The sequence below is a fragment of the Amblyraja radiata genome, chromosome 39 (assembly GCF_010909765.2).
Source record: "Amblyraja radiata isolate CabotCenter1 chromosome 39, sAmbRad1.1.pri, whole genome shotgun sequence".
In the NCBI taxonomy this organism is placed as follows: Eukaryota; Metazoa; Chordata; class Chondrichthyes; order Rajiformes; family Rajidae; genus Amblyraja; species Amblyraja radiata.
In genome coordinates this window covers 18,238,433-18,261,483 of record NC_045994.1, presented here as the reverse complement: position 1 = coordinate 18,261,483, position 23,051 = coordinate 18,238,433, and the positions used below count along the sequence as shown (strand labels likewise).

The 23,051-nt window shown below is 41.8% G+C and overlaps 1 protein-coding gene across 1 annotated transcript; it reads left to right on the top strand.

Annotated features, from left to right (window-relative positions):
* Positions 1-11,798: 11,798 nt before the first annotated feature.
* LOC116967391 (factor in the germline alpha-like) lies at positions 11,799-22,130 on the top strand. The gene is made up of 5 exons (XM_033013900.1): positions 11,799-11,821; positions 16,787-16,939; positions 17,887-18,111; positions 19,192-19,257; positions 22,016-22,130. The coding sequence occupies exons 2-4, from the start codon at positions 16,814-16,816 to the stop codon at positions 19,249-19,251; spliced, it is 411 nt and encodes a 136-aa protein (XP_032869791.1). The 5' UTR covers positions 11,799-11,821; positions 16,787-16,813; the 3' UTR covers positions 19,252-19,257; positions 22,016-22,130.
* The last annotated feature ends 921 nt before the right edge of the window (positions 22,131-23,051 follow it).

Genomic DNA, 23,051 nt, shown 5'->3' with positions numbered 1-23,051 from the left:
CCACTATGGGGAGTCTAATTCCTAATATATATATATATTATTATATAACGTGAATATGACTGTATTCATGTATAATTATGTATAATTATATTATATAAAAATAATAATATGAATATAATTGTGAGTGTGTAATTTGAATGAGACTGCCGCAGAGGTCCGGCTCCTGAACCAGCCTAATTAATGGGTGAGGGCAGTTCCTCTAAGTTCCCCCGTTTACTGAACCCCAATGACTGCCAGTGTGCAGAGTGAGGGGGGTCATGGCCACAGTGGGACTGGGGGAGTGCCAGGCTGGGGGAAGGCCAAGGCATCTTCCACAAACAGGAAAATGCCAAACCCTAACACGCCCCCCCCCCTCCCCCCTTCCAGAGCTGTCCACGGCTGGAGCTGGAGCCGCTTTGGGACCGGTTGCGGGCTCCGTACGTGTGACCCCACAGCGCGTCCACCTCGGCCAGCATGCCCTTCTGGATCATCGTTGTGATGATGGTGGGGAGCAGCACTGCTCTGCACGCCGCCCAGGCCGCCTTCAGCACCCCCATAGCGCTGGCTCTGTCAGTCCGCCCGCTCGCTTGCTGCAACTCCGGCCTACCGACAAGCCCGACATACCCCTCACAGCACCCACCGACAAGCCCGACCTACCCCTCGCAGCACCCACCGACAAGCCCGACCTACCCCTCACAGCACCCATCAGCTGTCTGACCCCTCGCAGCACCCAGCGGCTGTCCGACCGACCACTCCCACCACCCATCGGCTGTCCAAATGCCTCGCAGCACCCAGCGGCGGCCTAACAGCCCGACCGACCCCTCGCACCACCCACCACCCACAGCCCGACCGACCCTTGCAGCACCCACCGGCTGTCCGACCCCTCGCAGCACCCACCGACGGCCCAACAGCCCGACCGATCCCCCACAGCATCCATCGGCCTACCTACAAGCCCGGCCGACAGACTGACCAATTGACTGATCGACTGACTGACCCTAATCCTAACCCTAGCTCTACAATTGTTATTTATCATTTTTATTTAACAGTTCACATCATAACTTTATAAAGATATATCAATTGTAAAACAAAATGATCAGCAAGGTGAGCAAGGTGAGCATTACCTTTATTCCTTGGAAACCTTGTTATTGTTTTGATGTAATGATGAGGCAGCCATCATCCCAGGGCCCTTGTTGCCTAGCGATCATAAAACAAAGCATGGGATTGGTCAATTTGCATCCGACCTCAATGTCAAACGTGCATTGATTGGACAATTACTACTCGGATAATTGGCGCTTTTTCTCCTATTTTAAACCAATCTGCAGGTTTTTGTTGTTGACGAGTTTCACGTGTAATTTATATCATATTTGTACACAATATGTTAAACATTCAGCTATAATTTATATCATATTTGTACACACTATGTTAAACATTCAGCTATAATTTATATCATATTTGTACACAATATGTTAAACATTCAGCTATGATTTATATCATATTTGTACACACTATGTTAAACATTCAGCTGTGATTTATATCATATTTGTACACAATATGTTAAACATTCAGCTGTAATTTATATCATATTTGTACACAATATGTTAAACATTCAGCTATGATTTATATCATATTTGTACACAATATGTTAAACATTCAGCTATGATTTATATCATATTTGTACACAATATGTTAAACATTCAGCTGTGATTTATATCATATTTGTACACAATATGTTAAACATTCAGCTGTGATTTATATCATATTTGTACACAATATGTTAAACATTCAGCTGTAATTTATATCATATTTGTACACAATATGTTAAACATTCAGCTATGATTTATATCATATTTGTACACAATATGTTAAACATTCAGCTATGATTTATATCATATTTGTACACAATATGTTAAACATTCAGCTATGATTTATATCATAATTGTACACACTATGTTAAACATTCAGCTATGATTTATATCATATTTGTACACAATATGTTAAACATTCAGCTGTGATTTATATCATATTTGTACACAATATGTTAAACATTCAGCTGTGATTTATATCATATTTGTACACAATATGTTAAACATTCAGGTAGTTCCGTGAGTTGGGTCATGAACTTGAACGAAAAATTCCCTCGGCCCACAGCCTATAGCGGGCGGGGGCCGCTGCACTTCAATCCATGCGGAATGCAACGCTGGAAATGTCGGCAGCTGCCCATCAATTATTTTAATGCACCTAAATTAGTCATACTTACTGGCTACCTACATAGCATTACATAAGAAACTAGGTGCAAGAGGAGGCCATTCGGCCCTTCAAGCCAGCACTGCCATTCATTGTGATCATGGCTGATCATAGCATTAGCAACGGAGACACAAGGAATTGCAGATGCTGGAATCTTGAGCAAAGCATAAAGTGCTGGAGGAAGTCAGCGGGTCAGGCAGCATCTGTGGAGGGAATGGGCAGAACGTTTCTGGTTGGAAGTGTGTTGTTGAACTGGGGGGGGGAGATCAGGGAAGAGAGAGGGAATGGAGAGAAGTTGAAGAGCCATGAATTTGAGGGAAGAGAGCGAGAGACAGGAGATGAGAACGTTATTTCTAATCGGGTTTGCTCCAAGTATTAGACCATACTTCTTCAGCAATCACAAACATTAGGTTCAGATTCTTTGAAATGTATATGGGCCAGATGTGGCCAAATAGTTGCAAGACTGCCTTACACGGGGCATCTTGGTCAGCGTGGATGAGTTCATAAAATCATAAGCGATAGGAGTAGAATTAGGCCATTCGGCCCATCAAGTCTACTCTGCTATTCAATCATGGCTGATCTATCGCTCCTAATCCCATTTTCCTGCCTTCTCCCCATAACCTCTGATATCTGGAGTTGGACCGAAGGGCCTGGTTCTGTGCTGCTTCTGTTCTGTATGTTCTGTGGCCCAGCAAGTCTACACTGACCTGCACACATCTATTTATAACAATCCTATTTTATACTTATTTCCATCAAACTCTGCCAAATTACAGTGACCAATTAACTTCCCAACCTATGCATCTTTGGATGACAGCGAGAACAAACTCCATACAAGTAATATCCAATGTGAGGGTTGAATGTGGGTCTCTGGCACGGTAAGGCAATGGCTCGGTTAGATGTGCTCAGGGAACTCTGACAGAGGCTGATTGAAGTTTACAAACCTATTTTAGACGTGGCAAATTATGCTGGGTCACTTGTTCAATTAAAATGTAATTAAAATCTATCAAGCTCAAACAAGGCCAATAATGGCACTGAGACACACATCAACAATGATCAATGTTCATGTGGCTCGTGGGACTAAGCAAGTTGTTGTAATTAAAAGCCAATGTTTATTTTTAGCATTCTCCACTGGTGCTGCTTCACCTGCTGAGCATTGCCAATGTTTTCTCAACTTACTTCATATCTTCCACATCCAGAGTTCAATTTGTTTGTGACAATATTCTGGTCCATTTCTGATCCAAACTTCCTCTGAGGTAGGAAGCACAGTTAATGGGAGGAGGAAAATGGGAAAGAAAATGTGATCTTAAGGGAAATGGATAGATAGACAATGAGGAACAGCATGGGGATGGGATAACGGAGGGATATGAGCCAGAGCAGATGCGGATAGAGCTTAGATGGAACACCTTGGTTGGCAGAGACTAGTTGGCCAAAGGGCCTGTATCTGTACTCTATGACTCATGGACTATGTCTGAAGATTGGCAGATGTTAACGGCAGTCTGAGATTTGGTAAAATTGCAAAATATTAATATTCAGTATCATTACACTGCCAAATTATTGCATATTTACAATTAAACATGCAAATGCAAATATTAATATCAAGGGAACAATGCCTGTCCAGAATATGGCAAATTGATTAAAATCCTTGTCTTTTATGGATAGTTGCCACAAGTCCAAGTTATGAATGTTGGACTGATGACAAGAGTAGGCACTTATTAGTGCTACGATTCGATGGAAAATATCTCAAAATAGAATAAAACCAAAATGCTTGAAATTCTCAGCAGGCCTCCCCCCCGCTGCCTCCCCCCGCCTGCCTCCCCCCGCCTTCCTCCCCCCTCCTTAGGCCTCAGCACAGACGGAGGCAGAGAAGGGGGATACGACAAATAAGTCGCATTCCCCCGAAGGGAGAGACAGCAAGCCCCGATTCAACCCCCCCCCCCCCCCCACATAAACACAACCTAAAAACCAAAAACTTAACTAGACAAAACGAAAAAAAACAACACAAAAAAGTAAAGACAGACGGACTGCAGGCGAGCCGCAGCCGTTCACCAGCGCCTCCACTTCCGGAAGGGCCTGTTTCCACACTGTGACTTTGTTGGTTCCCCCCAGGTGCTCTGAATCGTTCCCATTTTCCAAAGACATATAGGTTTGTAAATGAATAGTCCACTGTAAATCACCCATGGTGACAATGTGGGGAGAATGAAATGGGATTAGTGCATGAACCAAACATGTAAGGATGGAACATTTCCTTTCCTGAAGGACATCAGTGAACTAGATTAGTTTTATAACAGTCTGTAGATTCATGGTCACCACTGCTGATACAAGGCTTTTATTTATTTAAATATTTTATTTTAAATTGTTCAGCTGCTGTGATTGGAATGTGCCTCCAAATCAAGTACAATCTGCTACATACCAGTCCCTCTCTTGAATGGAACAGAAATTGGGGCAAATGTTCTTCATATCTGTTTGTGCCCCAGCTGAAAATAACAATGACAGATGCAGGGACATCATTTGCTCCATCATGCACATTAAACCTGGCATTCAGTCAATTGTGTTCAGTAGATCAGAGTCATGGAGTCCTCTCCCAAACTATCAACGATAGAGCATCTTCATCATGAGCACAGCCAAGGTTCACAAACCAATACTACCCCCTTCTCAGGGTAATGAAGGATGGACAATAAACAGCTGCCACAATCACATCTGAGAAGCAAATCTTCAGTTTAGTTTATTGTCATGTGTACTGAGGTACCGTGAAAAGATTTTGTTGCATGCCAACCAGCCAACGGAAAGACAATACACGATTACAATCGTGCCATTCAACTCTTGATCAGAAAAAAGACATGTTGCACAAGACATGTTGCATGAATAGTTTTTTTTTAAATCAGCAATCTAGAAACTGCACATAAAATATTAAAGTTAGATAAAAATGCTGGAGAAACTCAGCGGGTGAGGCAGCATCTATCGAGTGAAAGAATATATAACGTTTCAGGTCGAGACCCTTCTTCAGATTGATTGTGTGTTAAAACCAGGTGAAGTTCCCAATGATTGATTTCTTGCTGAAACATGGCTCCAGTGTCGAACACACTTCACAATTGTATACAAAACATCAGCCATTGACAAGGAGTGCTGCCAATACGCTGTGCAAAACAGGTTCTGCCAGACTTACCTCTTTAATGAATGCAGAGGTAATAGTGACCGATATAGAATTTCACTCCACCTCCAGCATTTTGTGTCTTCTTCAGAGTAAACCAGCATCTGTAGTTCCTTCTTACACACTACAGTCGTGGCAGTATGTTCCATGTCTGTTTATCAAGATTAGATCAGAAACTAGTTTGGGTGAAGTGGGCAGCCACTCACCAAAAAAGTGATGTAATTCCCAAAGGAGAACTTTGAGAGAAACTAAAGAAAAGTTCAAGAGTTTAACTTTATCCACAACTATGCCAGTAACATTAGCCCAACACTATGATTAATTTGCATTATGACTAACCTTTTCAGGAAAATCAGCAGCAAATGAATATTCACTGTTGAATACAACACAGTTCAGGTACTAACTCAAGCTGAACTTCAACGCACTGATCTAAATCGATGGAGCCCACAATCCACAGCCTTCTTCACAACAGAAGCTAACTCAATTTCATGACAAATCTAAGACATGGTCTGACATTCTCTTTTTAAACAGATGATTCTGCTTAGCTTGACAGTTGTTATGCATATTTGAATAAATATATTGTGAATTTTCATACAATGCTAGATCATGTTCTTTATTGTTCAGCCACAACACATGTTCACAGGCCATGACTTATTTATTATTTAGAACAACTGTTTTTGTAATTGTGATATTTAATACTCTTCACAGTCAATCTTCTGTGGACATTTATATTGGACTCACTCATTTCCCCCAATTCTCCCCAACATGGTTAACTAGCTACCTTCACATCACAACAAGTAACTCTCAACCTCTCTCTCCACAGACGGATGACACCCGGGTCTCTGTCTCTACCAGGTCTGCCATTGTGCCTCCCAATTAGTCACCTACCAATCCATCTTGATCCTCATTTTCTTTTCATCTCTTCCTTAATCTTTTAGCTCTGTATTGAATAATGAATCCACCATTTATTACATCTCTTTTTGCTGTTTTAATTTCCATATTTTAATCAGTTAAAATGCTAACCGTTTGACATATGGGACACATCCAAACTAAATTATTTTCAAAGGTTCTCACTGCTTGTTTACTGCTTTACCCACAAATCCCTCTCACATCCACTTATGTCTTCATAAGCACAGAGTCCACATGGCCCGTTGAGTCTGTACCCAACCCTATGAGCATAAACCTACCAATCCCACACCTCCACTCCTGCATTGTTGCATAAATACATTCATTTCAGATACTTATCCAGCTCCCTAACCCTAACCCATTTGAAGGCTTCAGTTAAATCTGACTCCACTACTGCTCCCATCTATACGTCTCAGGCCCCAGTCACTCACTGTCACAGGCAGCAGTTCATTCATAGAGGGTCTGAGTCTAACGACAGGGGTAAGAAAGAGATGGAAACAATTCTGAGGGAAAGGATTCATTGCCATTTGGGAAAGGGCAAATATAGTCTTTGCTTTGTTAAGGGAGGTACCTGGTGAAAAGTTTGATTTTTAATTTTATTTGTGGAAGCGAGAAAATGTATTGATGATGCAATGCCTTTGATGCAGTCTACATGGATTTCAGTATGGCCTTTGACAGGGTCCCATTGGATTACTAGTACCAAAGGTTTGGACATGTACATTAACACTTTAAAAATGGATGTAGGGGGGAATGCGTCCTAGTCCTCTCAAAATAAATGCTAGCATTGCATTTGCCTTCCTAACTATTGATCCGACTGGCAAATTAACTTTATGGGAATCCAGCACCACCACTTCCAAGTCCCTTTGCACCTCCGATTTATGAATTATCTCCCCTTTTTGGGCAATATTTTCACTTTGCCCAAGCTATCAAACTCTTTCAGTATCTTCAAAGGTATTAGTGATGCAACTGTTTCAATAATATAAAAAATATTACCATAAAAGCTATTCATTCCATTTCATCTCTGACGATGTGTCAATAATCGGTGTAGTGCAGGTCAACTAGTTTGTTCTTTTTGAGGCAGCTGATGTTGATGACAGAAATAAAAAATGAGCAATGATACATCATCATTGGGTGTTTGATCAGTAAACAATTAGCCTGGTTGACTGACTGTGATAAATTTACTCCAAACATGTTGAGAGATCAAGGGAAAGTTCAGACATTGTTCAGGGAATGTAAATATAATTGAATACGTTTCAAGAAAATAAATCAAGCTATCAGATGAAACACACAAGCATTGAATGAGGTTCTCAGTTTGTTTTGATAGTGTTGTTACTAATAACACCAGATTAGTTCAGTTAGTGGCGATAGGTTACACCCAAGCCCCACTTTCAGATATCAGTACATTATGTAGGCCAATGTTCCACAGCAGTAATGAGCAACAAATTGTAAAGGGTGTATGCTAAACCAACTGTATCTCCGTAAAAGAACAGGAAGTTCTGCTTATCATTGGACATAATTTATCTCATTGCAGTTACAGACTGTTATATTTGTCTACAAAACAATGATTGCTCTTCAAAATAATACCAGTTCCAGTTGTTATTCAAGTGCTGGCTGAAATATTCAAAATGAAAAAAAAGTTGTTTAAACCAGCCAAAAAAAGCTACGCTGTGTATTTTTGCTCTCTGGTTCTTGAGTATTAATTTCTTTCTCACAGTCCAACCAATCACAACCAATGTAGACACAAAAAATTGGAGTAACTCAGCGGGTCAGGCAGCATCTGTGGAGAACATGGATAGGTGACGTTTCACAGAGTGCTGGAGTAACTCAGCGGGTCAGGCAGCATCTGTGGAGAACATGGATAGGTGACGTTTCACAGAGTGCTGGAGTAACTCAGCGGGTCTCTCTTTCTCCTCTCCCCCTCTACAAATCTTGCTGCCTTCAGTTGGAAGCCGACAATCAGAGAAAGGAACTGACACTTATTGCAGGGAATGTTTTTTCATCAGAAGCTGCCGGTTTATGTGCTGTGTTGAGAATGAGATATTTGAGATATTTACGGAGAAGTGTCCGGCTCTATCCTGGTGCGTATAGATTGTTAACCCTCTCACCCCTGGGTCAGCCTTGTTATAGTAACAAACAACTGCAGAAGCTGCTTCACAGAAAAAGACACAATGTGCTGGAGTAACTCAGTGGGTCAGGCAGCATCTGTGGAGAACATGGCTAGGTGACGTTTCACAATGTGCTGGAGTAACTCAGCGGGTCAGGCAGCCTCTGTGAAGAACATGGATAGGTGACGTTTCACAGAGTGCTGGAGTAACTCAGCGGGTCAGGCAGCATCTGTGGAGAACATGGATAGGTGACGTTTCACAGAGTGCTGGAGTAACTCAGCGGGTCAGGCAGCATCTGTGGAGAACATGGATAGGTGATGTCTGAAGAAGGGTCCCGAACCAATATGTCACCAATCCATGTTCTCCAAAGATGCTGCCTGACCCATTGAGTTCCAGTACTTTGTGTCTATTAATCACAATCAACATCAGGAGACCAAATGTAACATTTGTAAGTTTGCTACTCACTCAAAACTAAGCAGAAATAAGGGTAGCAAGAAGGCCGTTGAGAAACTTCAAAGGAATTAAACGCAAGCCAAGTGACTGGGCAGAAGCATGGCAGATGGCGTACAGTGTTGAAAAATATTAACTGGTCAGCTATGGTAGAGCAAAATAGTGAGGAGTATTCTTTAGATGAGATGCACCATAAAATGTTAACGCTCACCGAGAAACGTCATTCACAATCTAACGTAATCGGAGTGGCGTAGGATGGGTTTTGAGCGTCCGGGGCAGTTTAAAATATTGCACCTCCTCATTAGCGGCTAGCCATGGCCCATGAGCTGTTATAAATCCAAGTTTTGTATTTATTTTCTCAACCTAACAAAAAGATGGCGGCGCTGCCTTAGCAGCTGCGGCTCGCCTGCAGTCTGTCTGTTTTTTTCTTCTTTTTTTGTGTTGTTCTTTTGTCCTGTTTAGTTGATTTTTGGTTTATTATGTTGTGTATGTGGGGGGAACACATTTTTGGTCTCTTCCTTCGGGGGATGCGACTTCTTTTGTCGTATCCCCCGTCTCCGCCTGCGCCGAGGCCTAATGGCGGAGCTGGCGGCCTCGGAGCTGGGGCAGCGGCAGCGGCAGCGGTGACCAGAACTCGGAGCTGGGCAGCGGCAGCGGCTGGGACGGCGGCAGCGGCAGCGACAACGGCGGCCTGGCCTCGGAGCTGGGACGGCGGCAGCGGCAGCGGCGGCCTGGCCTCGGAGCGGGGACAGCGGTGACCAGAACTCGGAGCTGGGGCACGTTCCAGCAGTGTTCACAATAAATCTGTCAAGACTTCCAGTTAGTTTAGCAAACTGTTCTTGTTCTGTTTTTCGTCTTTTCCTGCCCTGGGCACCAGATTCCTTTCTTTTAGACATTATGGCTGAGATATATTCTGACTACGGGTGCTGTCTGTATGGAGTTTGTACGTTCTCCCCATGACCACGTGGGTTTTCTCCGAGATCTTCGGTTGCCTCCCACATTCCAAAGATGTACTGGTTTGTAGGCAGTAGGCTAATTGGCTTGGTATAAGTGTAAATTGTCCCAAGTTTGTGTGCGGAGATCGCTGGTTGGTTAAAATTGTTGGATAAAATGTTTACATTTGTACAAATGTAAAATGTTTACATTTTATTACAATAATTCAGGCGAAGGCTGCCAAAGAGGTGCAGTGTGCCTTTAGAACAATTTTTTTTGCCATTTTATAAAAAAAAAATTTGCGCCCCTAAAAATTTAGCGCCGGGGCAACCGCCCCTCTGGCCCCCCCCCCACACGCTACGCCATTGCGTAATCCAGCAGGCAGTTAGGAAGGGCAAATATACAGAGAATCTTCAAGGCCTCTACAAGATCCTGCAGATCCTACACCCATGTAGACCTCTGGATTCTTAACTATATGTAGAGTAACTGCTGCATAGGTTCACCGACTGGGATCCTGAAATGGCAGGTCTGATTCATGACTTCACCAAGACTGGATCTCTCTATATCCTTGACTTTAGGCGATTGATAGGTGGCTTCGTTGAAACAGATTTGGATAAGGAATTAAGAAAGCAGTTGCAAAGCAAGCGGCTGGATTGAAATGAGGAGAAACATCTTCATTCAGGAGGTGGTGAAGTCTGGAATTTGCTAATCCCAGATGCCTGTACAGTTATTGCCTTGATTCAATGCATTTTGTTTAGAGATACAGCGTGGAAACAGGCCCTTCGGGCCATCGTGTCAATGCCGATGATCGATCCCCGTACCCTAGTTTTATGTTATTCTTTTGTAATATAAAAATAATCAAGGAAAATAATGTCTGAGGTAGAGTTGGTGAAGATCTTGTTAAAATACGCAGCAGGCTCTAAAGGCCAAATGATCAGCACATGCTTTTGTTTCTTACCTTTTAATGTTCAGCAGAATATTATCGGGTGTCATCTTTCAATGTACAATAGCTCACCGAGGACATCTGGTGCTACACTTTTAGATATTCTTATCCAGAATGGAAGAATGACACTTGATAATTCAAGAAAAAAATAATTAACTCAGGACATCAGAACAAATTGTTTTACAGTGATCATTATGTTATAACATTTACATTTTCTTAATGTAATATATTTAAATTGAAAGTGATTTTGTACAATTGTAAACTTATGTATGGATAAAGCAAACAAGGATAAAGGTAGAAGATATGAACTGATTATATGATAGTGATCAAAGGTCAATGTCTAAAAGATTAACATGCAGTTTACATGATGTTTTTATTTTTTTAGGATCAAGGAAACCAACATGAAAAGTGATCCAGCGTAGATAAAGAGAAGTAATACATTGCATTAAAACAAAAGAAAAGCTTACATTGTTGCCAAAATAACATAAACCTGAGGGTTGTGTAGGTAGCAGAAAGATAAAGTAAATTGCAAGTGTAGAAGGCAAAAAGAAGATGAGACAAACTGCATAAACTTTTAACGATATATAAAATAAAACGTTTTTGCAAAAGTGAATGAGGGTCCTTTACTGATTGACGCAGGAAAAATTATACTAGGAAATAGAAAGGCAAAGAAATTAAATAAATAAATAAATATATATTTGTCTCTACTGAAATAGTGGAAAACTGCAATTCTGGAGTAAATAAGTTCAAAGAAATCAGCATCAGTAAGATTAGTAGTAGAGAAATTATTGGGACTGAAAAGCAAGATTAATAAGGAAGATGAAGCCGACTAGTCTATTATTTCTTGTTCTCATCCACTGTATAATTACTTTTTTCCAGTACCCCACATATTTTCAATGCTATATTTATGTGCATTTTTTAAGTTCAAATATTTTGGAAAGCCAAAAATTAAATCACCTGACAAGCATAAATTTTGAGACAGACACAAAAAGCTGTAGTAACTCAGCGGGACAGGCAGCATCTCTGTAGAGAAGGAATGCGTGACGTTTCGGGTCAACACCCTTCTTAATTGGAGGTACTGTCCCTTAGCATTGCAGCAACTCAAAACGCCCTAAGGTACAGTACTATTCCTAAACTTCTAAACTATTTTTCTGATTCCGATAAGTACTTTCAATCACAAATTGAAGCTTAATATTAGGTAAGACATTTTATCAAAATAAAATGTCACTTCCTTCAGCACTGATTCACACAAACAAACATTGCACATTTGGACTACGCAGTTGCAGCATGGGACCCATATGCAAATAAAAAAAATTCTTCCACCGAACGTGCCCAAAGACAGGCAGCTCAATTTGTTTCTAATGAGAGAGAAGCGAGTGTTACCAAACTTCTGAATTCACTGGGATGGAACCTTCTCCAAGACAGACGTGAAGCTCACTGTTTGACCTGTTTTTACAAAATGTTAAATGATCAGCTCGACATAGATTACAAAACCTACACCAAACCCAAACCAATTAGGAGCAGACGAGGGCATTCAATCCAATTTGAGATTCCAGCTACCAAGACAGATGTATACAGCAATTCGTTCTTCCCCCGCACAATTAAAGCATGGAATAATCTTCACCCTATCATAGTTACCCAACCAGATACAACTAAATAACCATATAACCATATAACCATATAACAATTACAGCACGGAAACAGGCCATCTCGGCCCTACAAGTCCGCGCCGAACAATTTTTTTTCCCTTAGTCCCACCTGCCTGCACTCATACCATAACCCTCCATTCCCTTCTCATCCATATGCCTATCCAATTTATTCTTAAATGATACCAACGATTTGAGGTAGCTCTTTCTTCCCAAAAACCCTTTCCGGCTTAAGTCTTCCCTCCACCACCTCCAGTTTAAATTCCATTTGGAATATTTTGGAGGACCAAGAAACAAGAAGAAGGCGACAGTGATGATACTCAGCATGTCAGGCAGCTGGTAGCAAAGAGGATGGTGCAAGTGGACAGACATCGGCAAGATCTTAAATGAGTATTTCCCATCTGTGTCCACCACGCAAACGGTCAAAGGCAGTGGCGGCCTGGCCAGGGTGTCAGCTTGCCCGATGGCAAGTGGGCCCCCTTTGTCTCCTGGCAACCAATATTTTTAGACCCAGTCCGCCGCTGGTCAAAGGTAAATGTAGTTGGAGACTTCAGGGGGGAGAACAGACAATAGACAACTGAAGTGGATTATTTCTAGAGTTCGTGTTTATTATTTGATAGGTTGTCATGGTGAAAGACTGAACACTTGGAGAGAGGGAAAGAGTCATCAACACCACCCTGGAGCAGCTAGGAACAACGCCAGGTTATCCCAGGATGGCGAGGGTCTCGGCCCGAAATGTCACCCATTCCTTCTCTCCAGAGATGCTGCCTGTCCCGCTGAGTTACTCCAGCTTTTTGTGCCTGTCTTCAAGATGTTTTTGTAAAGTTGTCGCAGTAAAAGCAGATGGAAGGACCGACTTGGTTAAGATGATTCAGGTGCAGACGGTGATTAAAGTGAGTGAGTCCTGTCTGTTTCTACCCAATCCTCCCACACCATGAGCAGCTTCAACCCCACAGAGCCTTACTGCACATAAAGCCGATCTTTCAACTTACTTATGCTTCCTTTGTTAACTTTTGCACCTGTTTTAATTTAACACTTTTTCTAGGAATCCAAAGCCTTTCGCCGTCAACCGGAATCGAACTCACTACACAGACTCCCCCTCCTCACTACGCATGCGTGCGAGAGCCGGCTCCCCGCGCCTTAGTGCGCATGTGTGCAAGGGCAGGCTCTCCTTACCAGATTGCCTGATGGGAAATGTAGTTTCCATTATCTATCTCGTGTATGGGAGAAGGGCTGCATGAGACTACAACCACCATAATGCCATGCGCTCTCAATCAGCGCACCTGTGGCAATGATGAACTCAAATTAAAAGGATCCCTTGAGGCAGGGCTTTGCCCTGGAATAAAAGTGTCCAATTCAAGTGTATGGGCAGTGAATGGTAGATGTTGGAATGGAGAGAGGAAAAGATATGAAGCATAGTTGTTATCAGGTTGCTTTCAAGAAGTTGCAAGACTGTGAACTACTCCATCAGGAGGAGGCAGTAGAAGGTGTTTGCCCACAGCTGATTCTTGTGCCTGAGGCAGAAAGGATGAATGAGGTGCTCGGTGAAACTTTTGGCCCATTGCCTCTTTTGGCTCCTGTGAGGAAATTCAAAAGACAATCCTCTGGCCATTACACAAGTAAAGATGTGCAGGACTTGTTTGGCAAGAGGCGAGCAGCTAATGCAAGAGAGCGCAGTAGGGTGAGAAGAGCAAAAAAAAAGTATTATTTCCCCCCAATAATTTAGTTTTAGTTTATCTATTCTTGAGCTATAATTTTGAAGTTTGAAAATTATGAGATGCCTGAATGATTTATGGCTTAAATGTGTCCTCAATTGGAAAGATATATAATATAGCTGGTAGACAAAAATGCTGGAGAAACTCAGCGGGAGAGGCAGCATCTATGGAATGAAGGAATAGGTGACATTTCGGTTCCCCTCGTCGATTATAGATGAGGCTCTCACCAGGGTCTCCTCTATATCCAGTAGCTCCGCTCTCGCTCTCACTCTCCATTCCCACCCCCCCCCCACCCCCCACTCGTAACAAGGGCAGAGCCCCCCTTGTCCTCACCTTCCACCCTACCAGCCGTCGCATACAACATATAATCCTATATTTTCGCCACCTCCAACGAGATCCCACCACTGGCCACATCTTCCCATCTCCTCCACTTTCTGCTCCCGCAGAGACCGTTCCCTCCGTAACTCCCTGGTAAATTCGTCCCTTCCCACCCTAACCACCCCCTCCCCTGTTACTTTCCCTTGCAACCTCTGGAAATGCTACACTTGTTGCTTTACCCCCCCCCCCCCCCCCCCCCCCCCCCCCGCCTCCATCCAAAGTCTTTCCAGGTGAGGCAGAGGTTCACCTGCACCTCCTCCAACCTCATCTATTGCATCTGCTGTTCCAGGTGTCAACTGTTCTGCATCGGTGAGACCAAGTGCAGGCTTGGTGACCTCCCCGCTCAGTTTGCATTAACCAACCTGATTTCCTGGTGGCTCAGCACTTCAACTTCCCCTCCTTTTCCAAATCCGACCTTTCTGTCCTGGGCCTCATCCATGGTCAGAGTGAGTCCCACTGCAAATTGGAAAAGCAGCACCTCATATTTTGCTTGGGTAGTTTACACCCCAGCGGTATGAACATTGACCTCCAATTTCAGGTAGTCCTTGTTTTCTTCCTCCTTCCCCTCCCCTTCTCAGCTCTCCCACAGCCCACTGTCTCCGCCTCTTCCTTTCTTTTACCCCCCCCACCGATATCAGTCTGAAGAAGGGTCTAGAACTGAAACGTCGCCTATTCCTTTTGCTCCATAGATGCTGCTGCACCCGCTGAGTTTCTCCAGCAGGGTGTAAGAAGGTCGACAAAAGTGCTGGAGAAACTCAGCGGGTGCAGCAGCATCTATGGAGCGAAGGAAATAGGCAACGTTTCGGGCCGAAACCCTTCTTCAGACTTTGAATTGGAGTCTCTCCAGCATTTTTGTCTACCTTTGATTTTTTCAGCATCTGTAGTTCTTTCTTAAACATATAATATAGCTGGATTAGTTGTTGTTCACAGGCAAAATATTCTGTTAACTTCTATAACATGTTCTGGCGGCGTTGTGGCGGCGCTGGTGAACGGCTGCGGCTCGCCTGCAGTCCGTTTGTTTTTACTTTTTTGTGTTGTTTTTTTCGTCTTGTTTAGTTAAGTTTTTGGTTTTTAGGTTTGTGTTATGTGGGGGGGGGGGTTGAAACAGGGCTTTCTGTCTCTCCCTTCGGGGGAATGCGACTTTCTTGTCATATCCCCCTTCTCTGCCTCCGTCTGCGCTGAGACCTAATGGCGGAGCTGGCGAGAAGAGGAGGGAAGAGACAGCAGCCCTAAGATTTTTGCCTCCATCACAGTGAGGAGGTGCTTGGTGGACTCACTGTGGTGGATGTTAATTTGTGTTTACTGTCTGTTCTGTTGTTTATTATTGTATGTATGGCTGCAGGTAACGATATTTCGTTCAGACTGAATGACAAATAAAGGATCTAATTCTATTTCTAATTCTATAATTATTAGTGCCTCTCTTATGTATTAACAATTTGTATAGAAGTTAGTAAATACTTAGATGTAACAGTTTTTATATTACAGTTGAAGTACATATGAAACTGCCAGGAACCTACCAATGGGATTATTGGAAAGCAACGATGCAGTCATGCTTATTATACACTCAGTTTATACTTAGTGTATACTTGGTATTTGATTTAATTCCTTTTGCGGGTGGTTCTGGGTGTGATAACTATGACAAACAATTGGAATAGGAAAAACAAGCTGGGTAGGGAGAGGCTCGTGTAATTAAGTCCTGGAACCCACGTGAATTGGATGCGAGTATTTAAATTGGCATGGTGTTTCTCTGGTAATTTTTGATGGTTTCAGAATGTGGGCTTTACAAAGACAGTCTGCTAATCCCATTAAAGAGTCTTTTCAAACTACAGGTACCAAAATTTTAAAGAACATCCATAGTCATTTCATTATTTGACTTTAAAGTCCTTTGATAGAGTGAGATTGGAACTTGCATTTCTAGATCAATGTCCAGAACTCAATCCCGAAAACTCATTTGGATAAATGGAAAAAACTTAAATCTTAAAATTGTTTATTATCTGAGTGGTTATGAATTATTTTTGGGTTAGTGTAGATTTGATCAAAAAGAGACATAATTGTCCAGATTTGAATACTGCAATTACATTTTGATTTTTTTTTGCATGTAAAGTGGAAGTTTTCAAATGTTCTTCATCCTGGAAGCAAAAAGTTTTGAGCAGTTAAAAGTTGCCATATCCACTAAATATTATTTAACTAGTAGCACATTGAAATTCACTGCAAGGAAGTAACCATAGCTGACTTTGCTATTTGATTGTATTTTATCCTTTAAATTATTAGTGAAAACCTCAAATGTAAAGACTGTAATGTTCTTGGTGTGCAGTTTCTGAGAAAATATGTAATTATTTCAGATCCAGAGCATAAACGGTGGTTTTTCAATGCTCAAGAGTGTTGTGCCCTTGATTGCTAAAGATCGAAAACCAAGCAAAGTTCACGTGCTCAGAGCTGCTTCAGAATACATTCGCCTGCTACATATCATTTTGGAGGAGTCCGGAGGTACTGAAGTAAGGATTATCAGCTTTATTTGTACCTTTCTTCACATGGAATTGAGTAGTTGTACAACTTGCCCATGCTGACAGAAATGCCCCATCTACGCTGGTCCCAGCTGTCTGCATTTGGCCCATATACCTCAAAACCCCTAAACATTTCCTATATGGAGAAAGATGCAGAGACCTAGAGCTTGTATGTTGCAAGGCCTTTGCACAACCAATGATGATTTTGAACTATGGTTATGAGAAGTGAAGTTCAATATGGCGTTTGTGGTCTGCTTCAAACTGTTTATTCACAAAATAAAGATGTACAGTATTTCTTGAAAAGTTCCCAAGAAACAAGAAATGGCCAGCAATGTCTTCCATGGGTAAATAAAAGGAATATATGAGATGACAACATTATTTATCAGTCTATGTAGATATTTTGGGTAAGAAGAAACTGCAGATGCTGGATTAAACCAAAGACAGACACAACATGCTGGAGTAACTCAGCGGGACAGGCAGCATCTCTGGAGAGAAGGAATGGGTGACGTTTCAGGTCGAGCCCTTCTTCAGACTGGTTAGGGATAAGGGAACTGAGAGATATAGACAGTGATGTGGAGAGATAAGGAACACCTTACATCATCCAGGAGATCGAACCTACAACAGTCATGTATACTTGCTCTGTGTGTTCTGCTAATAAAGAACTTGTATATGAAGTATTAAAGTTAGATCTTCATTATTAAAAGGGTTTTTTCTTCCAAGTTGTCTGTTCTAATCCTTTGTATTTCCCTATTCCCTTTGGAAATGGCTGGAGGGATAAGGGCCAAATGTAAGCAAATGGGACAACAAGCTTAAATAGGGAATCTTAGTAGTCAAGTTTCTATTAAAGTGTCTGTTTCTGCACTGCTTGATTCTATGACTATAGTTGATTTGTCTTTGACAATATTGTGACCTAATATCTGTTACTTTTGGGACAACAGATTGCAGACAATAACAATAATTCACTACTTCCTAACTTGGGGGAGTCACAGTTGTTGGTGAACAATGTACCATCAGGAAGCAACCTTGCTATGCATCTGCCCCACCAACAAGAGGACCAGGTGGGAAGTCACCTCCAGCCCTTGGTTTATGAAGATGCACACGATGTTTGGGATAATGGTGTCATGCCCTTTCTTGGAATTGTCCAACTACATGATGACAGCTTGGTGATGTATTTAATACTACATCTATTTTTTTCCTATTTTGCAAACCACAGCAATGCCTATATTTAAAATGATGTGTATTTTGGACACGCATGTACAGTGTACATTCAATTGACCAAGTGGGAAAAGAAAAAAATAATAAACCGGAAGCATGCCCATGAATTTATAATATCGGTAACTTCAAATCCATTTGTTTAAAATGTTTTGATATTTGTAGCACTGTTGGTTTGTTCCTGGTTTAAACTTATGTGAAATAGTAACTTTTTGAAAGTATTAATTGATGGATTCGTTGATTGAGAAAAGGACATCATTTCTGAGGTTGGAGAAAAACTCAATAATCTTCATAAAGTGGAATCATTACAGCACAGGGGACCATTCAGCCCTTTGAATTCATGCTAGCTCTTTGCAGAATTAGTACCATTCACTAACTCTTTCCTATTTGCCCAGCATCATTAGTTTTTAATTGACACAGAGGGAGGTCAGACAACTTGTTATGTTCATGCTGGCTCTTCAGCCTTTTCCCCACTGCTTTACAAATGCTATTGCTTAATTCAACAAGAAAACTTCTTCACCCAGAAGAGGTGGAGTTGCTGCCTGAAGCTGTTCAATCCTGAACTCTGGTGCTGTCTGAGTGGTGTTTTCACGTCCTCCCTGTGACTAAGAGAGTTTCCTCCCACATCCAAATTACATATTTGTTTGTGGGTTTATTAGCCTCTGTAAATTGCCCATAGTGTGTAAGGAGTGGATGAGAAAGTGAAATAACATAGACATAGTGTGAACAAGTGATCAATGATCGGTAGGGATATGGTGGGCTGAAGGGCCTGTTTCCATGTTGTATCTTGCAGTCAAATCCTATATGTGGTTAGAATGCAGACCACATGGAATAGTTGATTTGTTTAACTAGCATTGTGGAAAGGTGGGACTAAGTTTCTCTAAACTAAAGTTCTGTGTAGTAAGTGTTTAATGTAGTCTGTGTGGGAGGATGAGAACCAGCATAGACCACTTGGGTTGAATGACTTCTGTTCATTGTAGTACCTGGGGCAACATTGTACACGGTCATTTCATGTTCTAATTTCATTTCAGATATTCCAAGCAAATGAAGGATCTGGTTCTAATGTAGCAATCCGATTAAGTCTGGACTAGCACAAGGTGAGCAGCTCCCCAGCCCCACACATCATTGGAGCATTGAAAATAACTTTGGTGACATTAGACTTTAGAATGACATTAAGCTTCAGTCTGAAGAAAGGTTTCGACCCGAAACGGCACCTATTCCTTTGCTCCATCGATGCTGCCTCACCTGCTGAGTTTCTCCAGCATTTTTGTCTACCAGCTATATTATATATCTTTCCATATTATATATATATTTCCAACTTTTTTATCTACCTTTAAGCTTTAGAATATTGGGTTGAGGTCGAACCTTGGAATAGTCCCTTAATGATGAGCACCTGACTTCTTAGTTTCAAATCCACCAGAGTTGCTTAAATATCCATCTTCGCATCTGGAAAAGATGATACAAAAAGTGATTGTATCTGATTGTATCCAAAACAGCTACGTTTATTTACTCGATTCAAGGCAGGACTACTGAAATAATCATTGGGAAAAATCCATTCAGGTGACAAGTATAATCGTCATATGTACCAAAACCATGAAATTCCGGCTGTCTGTTGCCTTCAATAAAAGCAACTTCATTACAGGAAGGATGTGGAGGCTTTGGAAAGTGTGCATAGGATGTTTACCAGAATGTTGCCATGATTACGCGGAATTGGCTACAGGGCGGGATTGGACAGACTTAGATTGTTTTCTCTGGAACACCCCCAGAGATTACGGGGAGACCTGATACAAGTATATAAAATTATGAGAGGGTAGATGGTTTAAGGTGAGAGGGTTTAAAGAAGTTTGAAGAAGATGTGCCTAATGCAAACCGTTGTTACCCAGGGTGGCGAGTGCCTGGAATGTGGTGGAGGCAGTGGTATTTAAGAGCTTTTGGATAGGCATATTGATATGGATTATGCACAGATAGATAAGAGATTATCTTGGCCTCATGTTTTGCATATATATTGTAGAGGAAGAGCCTGTTCTGCTGCACTGTTGTGTGTTCTATGTTAGACAGTGCTGGCCTGAACATTGTTGGAAAGATTAGACAAAGATTACTCTGGTTATTCATAAATGGAAGATATTTTATTCAGTTCTGCTCAGCTTCCAATGATACCTGAATTATTAATACCAGAAACTTTGAGCAAAACTGATAACTTAGTATTTTATGATTTTCACTAGTAGTGGCATCCAATAACAACATTGTATTTATTATGCCTTGCAAGAAGATATTAGTGCAAAATATTCAGTATCGCTATATTGGAGGAAACTCTAGCAATTACATAGAAGGATAGAGTGCCATAAAAGTCAGTGTCTGGAATCAGTTATTTGCAGATTCTTTCAATATAGTCACTTACTGCATTGGAAAAGTGTAAAAGAAAGAAAATTCTGCACAAAGTTAACAGAGGAGAAATGTTTGAGGTTGTAAAGACCAGTCTTTACGGTGGGGGGGGGGGGGGGGCGCCAGATGGAATATACAGTGGTGACATGTAAAATAACCACTTTGAGGGAATGAAAACTCACTGAAAGAGCTTCCTTGTAATTGAGTCAAAGAAAATGGACAATTTGGAAATCAAGCCCTGCAGGAGCCTGACATTACATAGGCTTCGGTACCACACCTAGAGTAATGATGCAATTCCTTGCCTGTGGCAAGGTATACATTTTCTTGGAATCAGTGAACCAAAAGGTTTTGACTCTTCGGAGGGGTGGTAGATTTCCAGGGAGTTGATCTACTGGAATGATTAGTACAGTTTATATAGGTTTGAATCAAAGGGATTCTCATTAAAATGTATAAGATTCTGAGAGGGCTCAGCATTTTTTTTCAGTGGAGAACTAAACTTCATAATCTAATGCTGGACAAACTGAGTGGGTCAGGCAGCATCGCTGAAGAACATGGATAGGTGACGTTTTGGATCAGTTTTCTTCCTCAACCACCCACTTTACAATTCCCTAACATTCCTCCTTGCAGCTTATTTCAACTGTTTTCTTAAGAAAGGTCCTAGCCTGAACATGTAGGCAGGAACTGCAGATGCTGGTTTACACCGGAGATAGACACAAAATGCTGGAGTAACTTAGCGGGGCAGGCAGCATCTCCGGAGGAAAGGAATGGATGACATTTCGGGTCAAGGTCTGAAGAAGGGTCCCGACCAAAAATGTCACCCGTTCCTTCTCTCCAGAGATGCTGCCTGTCCTGCTGAGTTACTCCAGCATTTTGTGTCTATCCTATCTTGAAACATTACCTTATCCATGGTTTCAAGAGATGCTGCCTGACCCATCTAGTTCAAGATAAAGTCTGATTATAGTTAGTTTAAAGGTCTCCAATGAAGTAGATTGGTCAGGTGCATGCTCTAGCTGGTGATAGGATGGTTCAGTTGCCTGATAACAGCTGGGAAGAAGCTGTCCCTGAATCTGGAGGTGTGTGATTTCACACTTCTGTACCTCTTGCCTGAGGGGAGAAGAGGGAGTGATTGGGGTGAGACTTGTCCTTGAGTATGTTGGTGGCCTTACCGAGGCAGCGTGAAGTGTAGATGGAGTCAATGGAAGGGAGGTTGGTTTGGGTTATGCCTGCAATTTCGAGAGGTCTTGGATGGAGCTGTTCCCAACTCAGGCTGTGATGCATCTTGATCAAATGTTTTCTACGGCGCATCCAGAGATCACAAGCAATTGGAGTTAAGTTTCTATCATATTGTCTGTTGTTTATGCTTTAGATTTGAGAAATCTCCATGATAGTAGCCTTTGTCAGTGAATGATGCCCCCTAGTGGTTTACAACCTACCATCCTTTATCTAACGTTTCTAATCTTAATTTTGTTACAGATCCTAAAACAACTGATATGAATGGTGGAAAATATTTGGATTAAATGTATAAATTGCAAGTGACTGAACTGTAAATGTTAGTTGTGCAACATTAAAATAAATAATTCATTCATTTTGTAGTACATGCATGATTTGTTTGACATTTAAATTGTGTTTAATCAAATCATTTTGGTTTGAACTTGTTTTGTCATCTTTGCATAATATCTTTAGATTCAAAGTATGACCTATCAGAAAATAACAAACTAGTGGCTTAAGTTTTGTTCCCGTTACTGAGTTTAGTAGTGGTGGGGGTTGTGGAACAGAGGGGAGGGGGGGGGGGGGGGTAGACAAAGGAAGAGCAGACATGGAGTGAAAACAAGGTTGCATTCAGTCACAACCTTGATCAATAATTTGTCACGTGGACACTGAGGAATATTGAAGGATTATGAGGAGATTTGGGAGGTTTAACAGAAGTTTCAAAGTGCCACTTTTAACCCTCTGTTGACCCCTGATCCTAACCCTGACTGCAGCTACTTGCATCTCTCATCAGGAAAAAGCAACTCGTCCTGTGGGAGATAGTGGAGGAAACTTGCACAGAGCTGTAACCTCATCGATACGCGCTCAATGGCAACATTTAGGAGATGCGAATAATTAATTTAGGTGAAGGATTTGCAGGGCTCTTTGGAGCTTGTGGGTGGAGAATGGAAGAAATTAGTAGGTTGGCAGCGAGATGATGACCCACTGAGGTCCACCTGATATAGACGTGCGTGCAAAGAGCATCAACACTCATTGTTGGGGCTGTTGGAAAAACGTCATTTAGCTGGATTATGTTTCTTTCTAATGTGTTGTTTCAATGATCTTCATATTAAATATGGAAGATGTTGTAAATATTCCCATTCGATCAAAGAAAACAAAACGCAACACAAAAGCTTTGTACCTCGCTACAAGTGACTATAATAAACTAAACTAAACCTTCACCCACCTGTCTGGCAGGCACCTGCATCTCCAGACAGACTGGCTGTCTGGCCCACAGAATGGGCTGGACGTCTGCAATCCT

What these genes read in the sequence shown, in the direction of transcription:
- LOC116967391 (XM_033013900.1), top strand. Translation starts at nt 16,814, where the DNA reads ATGCTCAAGAGTGTTGTGCCCTTGATTGCTAAAGATCGAAAACCAAGC. An exon ending in AGGAGTCCGGAGGTACTGAA is followed by an intron (nt 16,940 to 17,886) that starts GTAAGGATTATC and finishes TTGGGACAACAG; the next exon opens with ATTGCAGACAATAACAATAA. An exon ending in AACTACATGATGACAGCTTG is followed by an intron (nt 18,112 to 19,191) that starts GTGATGTATTTA and finishes ATTTCATTTCAG; the next exon opens with ATATTCCAAGCAAATGAAGG.